This window comes from Salvia splendens, chromosome 14 (assembly GCF_004379255.2).
Source record: "Salvia splendens isolate huo1 chromosome 14, SspV2, whole genome shotgun sequence".
NCBI classification, from domain to species: domain Eukaryota; kingdom Viridiplantae; phylum Streptophyta; class Magnoliopsida; order Lamiales; family Lamiaceae; genus Salvia; species Salvia splendens.
In genome coordinates, this window is record NC_056045.1 from 9,111,954 (window position 1) to 9,120,572 (window position 8,619).

Below are 8,619 nucleotides of genomic sequence, written 5' to 3' on the forward strand. Positions count from 1 at the left end.
TCCTAAACCCAATAGTATATTTAAACAACTTCAATAAATGTATACTTAATGAATTGTCTTCTTTCGCTTTTGAAATATTTAATGAATTACCACCATTTCAAGGCAAAAAAATATCATAATGACATGAGATTTAGAAGCTATTCTAGAGTCTAATACAGTCATGGTACACACTAAAATATCCATAAGTCTAGCCACTTCTAAACTCTACATCACTACTTCCTAGTCCTACAAAAAATACATCACCTTACTTGTCTTCCAAAAATGATGGTGCTGCTTCTCCCTCTGCTTTTATAAACTCTCATTCTACAAAATAAACATTTTAAGATGCTTTGTAAGTCCACATTTACAAAACAGACCACCAAACTTTCAAGTTCCACCACTATTACCTTTTTACAACGCCAAATACCAATGCCTTCCTTTCCATTTTCCAACCAGATGGATGCAAACCCTGCCTGCATTTACGACATTAAAACCGGTTCATCATCTAGTAAATCAAATGTTAGGTGTCAAATTCTTTCATGTTATACTCACTAGCCTTGAACCCTATCTTCTTCTACTTCATATATAATGCAACAACAGGTCAGCTGAAGAGTTCTTCAGCCTGCAGCTCTGCCCTAAATGAACATCTCCAAAAAGATACCTACATCAATGTTTCTAAATTTATTAAGTTTTCAGATGTCTCCTTGATTTATTTCCAGGCAAAGATGATTAGTTAGACCTGTATTCACAATGCTCAGGCCATGCACATCGGGCTTTTCCATAATCCCAATAGCAGTCCTCATCCCTTAGAGGTCCACGGCTAGCTGTTTGTCCACAATGCGGTGATATAGTAAGATTGTGCCAAGGATGATATGACAATGGTAGGAAACAACAAAATAATGTATTCAACCTTTTGTCACAAAGTTGGACTTTTTGTCAGGATGAGTATCGTGCCACGTCTCCAGCCACAGCTCCCGCATTAGTATTGGAGATCTAACAATGTTCCTGTGATTGGCTGCAAAAATGAGATACCAATATCAACTAAAGGGAACTATATTATCGTTCACTCAAAAAGAACACTCTGGAACTGTTTATGTCAAACATTCAAGAGCTTTTGGCATTCGTGTTATCATGCATGATGCATCAGATAAGAATACATGTGTCAACCAATTTTCACATGATTTCACCAATTATAATCCGGCCAGACAACTGTATTACCTTTATCAAGCTCCCAAACTGCTGTTCTCTTTCCTGGGACACTTTCAGAGTCTTCATAATAGGTCATGTACTTCACTCTAGGAGATCTGGTCATGTTGGGTATTATATCCATTTCAGGATGATGGTCAACATCTAAATGCACTTGGATATCTGAACCATCATGTTCTGACTGCAAATTGTCAATAGACCTCTCTTAGCAAGTAAGAAAAAAGATACGTAAACGTTTTCTAGAAAATTTATACATAATGGCTGGCTAAACCAGCTAGCCAAAAAAGGAGTAGAAAGGGATCATAAGATTGTAGTATCCATAATAGCAAGTAATAAATTTATTAATTTATTTTTTAGCAGCAGAAACTAGTCCAAAAATACAGTAGCAAGTGTGATCATGAAAGGGTTCAGAGCCTGACTGGGTGGGTTCACTTTATCAGTCAAGTTCCTGAGTGTGACGAGTCACCTACGTAAATTTTATGGCAGCAGATGTCAAGGCCTAAAGGACATAATCATGGTTAATAAAGAAGCAAAGGGTAATTTATTCATATTAGCAGTTACAGTCCGACTGTCAGGGGAATAGCTTTATTTGTAAATAAGGAAAATTTTGAGTAAACTACAGTATCAAAGAGAACCAAAAAGGTCAAAATATTACACTTATCAGAGCAGTAAGATTATCAGAATTCAGAAGTGTCCAATAATCACAGTTAAGTAAATCATAAGCAAAAACAATCATTTCAAGGAAATTATTTAAACACCTGAGGAGCCCTTGTTATATTTACTTTTGGTCCCAGCCAATTCTTGCACCAAGAGAGGGAATTGTATGGTACCTGCAAACCGGATGACAACCATTAGGTGAAATACAGCAATGGATGATAAACAGTAAAACATCATGGCTTGAGATTATTTAGAAGGAAACATCTGCACTTTACAATCACTGTACCGTCTCATCCCCACTTGCAGCACCAGGGTCTCCATCAACCAGGTTACCTGACCTAAACAATAAAATACAAGAAAAGTGAACCAGGTGTCTATCTACTTAAGAGCATATAATTACTGCATGCCAAGAAAGGATGTACAAAACAAATTACATCAAGCAGTGCTGCAAAAAAAAAACCAAGGCAGTATTCTCAAATCATGCGTATATGTTAGGTTAGCAGTTTTATACTAACACTTCTTGTACTCAATCAGGAAAGCAAATTGAATATGTGTAAAAATCGATCACATTCATTTCATAAGAAACATGTTTTACCCTTTGCTCACAAAGCGTCCAAGGTATTCAGTCTTCTATAATTCACACGAATAGATTGAAATAGAATGGGACGCCAGCAATTTAGGTTCTTACTTCTGTGCTTCAACCCAAAAAATCACATAATAAATGACTAAGAAGGACATATTTGCAGATACAAATAATTACTTGATCATCTTATTTCTCAGCATCAAAACGGAAAATAATATTTCAGAATTCAAGGATTAACAAATTTAACAGCAACTTTAAATGAACAGATTTTATAATGCACATAATACGCACCTGGAATACAATGATCCTTCTAGCTCATATATTACATCAGTTATTATCCAGTTATCAGGATAAGGCTTTCCACTTGGTGCAAAATAATAACCAACCTGCTTAGTCATGTGTCAAGATTAATATAATAATCAGTATCAAAATTTAACATGCAATCTAGTCACGTCATAAGAATGCCATTCAAGGAATAAAGTGCACAAATGACCTACTGTTACCATTAATTGACATACCTCAGTTTTTGAATCTATTCCATAAATGCAAAAGATGTTCTTTAAAGGTGGCCTGTCCCACGGTGTTAGTGGATTCAAAACTGGATCATTGTGATACAACCTGAAATATATCACTCAGGTGCTGTGGACCTTGTCATATTCCAATCAATAAATGACATGCAAGATTAACATAGTTATTATTGAGCGACAAACTACACTTGTACAATTTGCCTAACATCCATTTAGTTACAAGTGATTAAACCTACAATCTGTGTGAAGTGAAATGAATATGATATAAAACAGGAAAAAAAAATGAATATGATATAAGCCAGATAAAGCTATTGCAATAATTAGTACTCCACTTTAGAAGTGCTTAGCTGGAGGAGCATAAATATTCTAACAGGTATTGGATGATAAAAATCGATTATATGTATATGTAACACATTATATGCAGACCATCAGGGTCATAGAGATCTATTGCTTATAGGAGAAATTTTCTGAAATTAAAGCACAAAGAAGCACAGTATTCACAGGAGACAGCTTACTCTTCTAACTGGTACAAGAGTCTTTGACTATCAGGGTCATAGTCAGATATAGATTTGAAAAAAGTTCCATCAGAAACTTCCCGGGCAGTAAATGATTCGTGAGTAGGAAATGCATAATCCATGTCGGACAGGTTAACCGGTGCTGCTCCGATAAATGAAGGATAAGCTTCCTCTCCTGCCAATGCACTTACATGCATTAGCATGATCCAGATACATTTCAAAGAAGTATATACCACTGTAACAGAATGGAGCATGCAAGGCTATATTCCGCACCTCGAGTTGTTGGGATTTCTATATTAACAACATTTGTTGGCCAACCGGAGTAGTTAATGTGAAACTCATGGTCATCACAATGGTAAGCTTGATGCCCCTTTTTATTCCAAGCTGAGAAATGCTTAAAGTATACGTTCTCAGTTCTACAGTGTTTTGAGAAAGGCATCATCCATAATGCTGATCCAAATGAGCTGAACATCAAGCGAGCTGTTCCCTGATGACTTGCCAGTGGATTAATAAGAGGGGGGTCAATGCAGGTAACTTAGTAAAATCAGCAGAAAACACAGGCCTTTGAAACAACCTCTCCCCAAAAAAAATAAAAAAACAAAAGTAGATAAAAGAAAAAAAAATACCCCCTCCGTCCCATAATAGATGTCACGCTTTCCTTTTTAGTTTGTCCCACAAAAGATGTCACATTTCTATTTTTGAAAAAAGTTCTATATCACAGTAATATAAAAATTATATTTTCTCTCTCCATCTAACACACAAAATAAAATCTCATAAAATCTTGTGCCGTCCCACAAGTGTGACATCTTTTGTGGGATGGAGGGAGTACTAATAAAGGGGAAGAAGAAGAATAATAATTAAATCACAAAAGACCCTCCGACACAAGATCTCTGGCCTAGCCATAATTTCATGCATTGCAACATTTCATGGCAGTATAAACACACCCAGATGATAAATCTGAAGTTTCAAAAACAGGAAGCTTGCAATAATCTTTGCAAACAAATCATTTTGATAATCGTTGATAATAAGCAAATAGAATGTGTTCCTGAAACATGGATTGCTTCATTTCTTCCCTCTCCAACCTGCCATAGCTAATAGCAACATACAGCAGTTATTTGGAAGGCAAAACCAATAATTTTTGCTTCAAATATATTAGATTCATTGGTAACACAACAGTTATATCAAATTTTGACCTAAATGTAAACTTTGAGATTGTGGAGATAATATGATACTGATGCGAAGCATATTTCCTATACTTTTCCCCTTAGACTACACATTTTTATGTTAATTATAACTCATCAAGTTGTGTTTTTATTGAAGTTTAGAAGGTGGAAGTCGCCGGAAATGCATGTTAGAGGATTCCAGAACTTACACCCGGCCGGGTGAATTTCCAGATTCAAAACACCCGGTTGGGTGAAATCTATAAGGCAGGAGTAGTCCAGAAACTTCGCCCGGTCGGGCGATTTTATGTTTCAAAACGTCCGGTAGGGCGATTGTCATTAAGCATGAGGAGTCCAGAAGAATTACCCGGTCGGGTCTTCTGACATCACCAAATCACCCGGTCGGGTGTTTCCCGCGATGCATCCAGTAGCAGTTCGCCCGGTCGGGCGATTATATCTTTTAATTTCGCCCGGTCGGGCGTTTTGGTGTTCCAACCGCTAATTGGCAGTTTTCTCGGCAGTTTGAGGATTAAAAAGAGGGAGGACGACAGATTGAAGGGGGACACAGTTTGGACAGACGAAAAACAGAGAGAGGAAAAGAGAGAAAGGAGGAAGAGAGGAAGATTGGAGGTGCAATCATTCAACTTCCATCACCCCGGAGGAGATTTGCTACCATCTACACATCAATTTCATGAGTTCCATGGTTTTTCTTTATTGGTTGTGGATGTGTAACTAAACTCTCACGTTGCTCCTAATTTGTGAAAAATGTGAATTACTTTTGGATTCTATGGATTAATATTAATTTATGATCTTTTTCTATGGTGCTTTTTACATTGAATTATAATTTCGGCTTGATTTATTATTCAATCATGTCTTTTAGCCAATGTCTCTTTAACTTGGTTAAGAGGTGGAAACGTAGATAAAGAGTTTGAGATTTGTATCGTGTTCAACATATGAATCTTGGATAAGTTAATTTACATGTCGTTTCAATAATTGTTGGACATTTACTGTGCTTCCGTAGGAATGTTCAATTGATTTTGTAAATGAATCATGTACGTTGGAACTTAGAAGTTGGGTTAGAGCTTACTATGCGTCTGTAGGAGTGATAATCTGATGAGTACGAATTTGATCTTAGTGTGCAGCAAGGTTAAATTCAAGCATCTATGAATATGTTAAGTGTGAGTAGAATGAACGAGATTATTACAACTTTCATTAAATTAATCTTTAATCCATAGGTTAATTGGTCCATTAAGTTAATTCACATCTGGAGCGTATTAAGAGCAATGTTCTTTATCTCTTGAGTTTCTCTATTTTCGTACTTTAGTTTTTAAATTGTTTTTGAATCTTGTCAAACCTTGATAAATAATCAAACGCCTCCCTGTGGTTCGACACTCTTTTACTACAACTACATCTGTACTCTTGCAGAAAGATTGTAATTTTAGAGTTATTTTTATTAAACTTGTGTGATCTTGCACTTGATATTTGAACTCGAAAATTACACATCAGATACCTCAGAAATCGGAAGACCAAATGTAGCTCCTGAAAAAGTTGCCTTAATAGTCTCAACTGATCCAAGAAGAGGAGCACCTGAAGCCAGCCAAACACCATAAAGACATATTTACAAACATAATCAATTAGTGAAACAAAGTTCACGAGCATACCGACAGCAAAGTAGGCATGGATGTGTTCATCCAACCATTTGACGTAATTTTTCGGGGGAATTTCTAATTTCAACCACTCCAAGAAATATCTGAATACATTGTTTCCCAGTGAGTGAGCAAAAACCAATGACGGTCCACCACGGAGCTTAAGAGCAGTTTCAAAAGTAATCCTGAGAATATCAAAGCACATCCAATCTTTTGTATCACTCATTAGTTTGAAGAGGGTTGAACCTTTCTAGCCAGAATAAAAGACTAAAATGAACCAGAAAGACTAATATTAGCAAAAGACATGAAATAACAGCACATATATTTTTTAAACACCCAGCCTGAGGGAAACACAGGTAGACTTACACTCTCGTGTACACAGAGACTGGTGATTGCATTGTATCTAATCATGGTACATGTGAATCCTAAATCTGATGGTGATCCAACCACATTAATTTGCAGCAAGAATAAAAATAACGATAGCAAATCCAAATATCATTAGGTAGCTTTTAATGCATGAAAAATATTCTCAAAAGCCTTTCAATTTTGTTAAAAAAAATTACTGTATTTTATTTTCACTATTTATTCTAATAAGATTGCAAAATTTGTGGTGCAGGAAATTGTTGTTAAAAACTGAAAAAATAGATAATGGCTAGTAAAGCTGATGGAAATACACAGGAGAATGAGAAGATGGGTACTTTAGTTTATGAAAATAAATGTCCCGCTCCTCTAGTTTTGCAGGTGACAGTCTCCAGTCATATGGGGCAGCAATTATAGCATTAGCCTCAATACCAAACTCAATGCACCACTTAACCCATTCTTTCCATACTGAAGACAGAGGACCTGCAGTATGCACATGACTGTAGTTTGTCAAATTAAATAAATGCATCTATCAAGTTATTCACTGAATGAACATAGAGAAAGAGGAAAATTCCAACTCCAAAGCACTTCAATATACAAGGAGCAAACTGCATATTGGGCATAAACAAAATTCACAAACAACCTCTTCACTAAGCTCCAATTAAGACTTCAAAAGGCACATACAACATCTCATCCAAAGCATACCTGTGATGTACCCTGGATCAAGCTCTGTAATAGCAGAAAGACCGCTATCAGGCCGTGACTTGCATTCAACATGATCAGTTTGGTTGTATGGGTCAAGCAACATACACTTGAGCCAGCAATTTACAGCAGACAGAAGCTGAATATGTGGCAACAGTTCATCACCAAGCACAAGAAGAAAAAGCATCCAATGTTAGTGAATTACCAAGATGCATTACATATACTTACATCTAATCCTGATCACGATATGTTCCATAAAAGACAAGAGTTATAATAACTTCAACATCACAGACAAATCAAAGCCTCATAAGACCTCCAAATGTCATAATCGCTATGGTTAGCATTCATATTTTTCCAATTATATTAGAGGAGTACTATCCTAAGACAATTTATCTATTTTGAATCATTCCAAACCACTGCAACAAGCACATATAGACATTCATTCTAGGTAGAATTTACTTGTATATTGGCGATCATGCCTACATTATTATCCACGTAGCACGAAATTCAAAGCGGAAAAAGAATATGGAATAATGAAGCGCCGGGACCATAATTTAAACTGCGATTCGCGTAATCATACCGGTTTTCTGAAAAAAATACATATAGAGAGAGGAAATGATGAGAAAACCTTGGTGGTGTCGAGCCACACTAAATCGAGGGGATTGAAATCGAGAGGCGAGTAAGGACAGTCCAATATAGACCAGGCTCTGAGCTGAGTGGAGGCGAAGCCAGGTATTATGATTCCAGAGAGTTTGCTGTGGCCTCCTGTGAAATCGGCGGCGTTGGTTTTGGCTGCATCGGCGGCGGTAGCGGTGAGGAGGAAGAAGGACGCGACGATGATGAAATCGTGGTGTCCTCTCATTGGGCGCTGGGTTTCGAGACCTGACTGACTCAGTCTGATTGGACTATACGGTTGGGATTTATATGCTGCACTGCTTTCGCAACGAAATTACATTATTGCCCCTGCTAAACCTGCTTATTACACTCTGGTCCTTCTTCAATAGTTGTGGCTCTCCTTCGTCAATGGTGTTAGACCGTCCGCGCCATTCATCGTTCACCCCCACTGTGGGTGTGTGGCATAGGCCGCGGACGATAGTCGCAGCTTATGCTTCGGGCGCGACTTAAACCGCGGACGATGGCCATCGTCCGCCCCATTGTGAGGGCCACGGACGATAGCACGCGGTTTCGTTTTTTTATATAAATCTCGTTTCTCATTCAGTTGTGCATACGAACATATCGACTATCTCTCAACATCCAACGAAAATGAATCCCGGCGAAGACACC

At 37.4% G+C, this 8,619-nt stretch overlaps 1 protein-coding gene across 4 annotated transcripts; it reads right to left on the minus strand.

Moving 5' to 3' along the window:
• Positions 1 to 45: 45 nt before the first annotated feature.
• Positions 46 to 8,222, minus strand: LOC121764593 (phospholipid--sterol O-acyltransferase-like). 4 transcript variants are annotated; one of them, XM_042160603.1, is made up of 17 exons: positions 7,964 to 8,222; positions 7,339 to 7,474; positions 6,972 to 7,116; positions 6,289 to 6,458; positions 6,138 to 6,214; positions 3,741 to 3,954; positions 3,468 to 3,642; positions 2,944 to 3,043; positions 2,717 to 2,811; positions 2,129 to 2,180; positions 1,944 to 2,015; positions 1,198 to 1,366; positions 890 to 994; positions 719 to 803; positions 532 to 640; positions 387 to 452; positions 228 to 303 (listed from the first exon to the last, which is right to left on the minus strand). In XM_042160603.1, the coding sequence occupies exons 1-15, from the start codon at positions 8,195 to 8,197 to the stop codon at positions 559 to 561; spliced, it is 1,911 nt and encodes a 636-aa protein (XP_042016537.1). In that variant the 5' UTR covers positions 8,198 to 8,222; the 3' UTR covers positions 228 to 303; positions 387 to 452; positions 532 to 558. The 4 variants fall into 4 exon arrangements, with proteins under 4 accessions (XP_042016536.1, XP_042016537.1, XP_042016538.1 ...); XM_042160604.1 differs by having other exon boundaries at positions 237 to 303; positions 536 to 640; XM_042160602.1 differs by lacking the exon at positions 532 to 640 and having other exon boundaries at positions 46 to 303.
• Between the last annotated feature and the right edge of the window lie 397 nt (positions 8,223 to 8,619).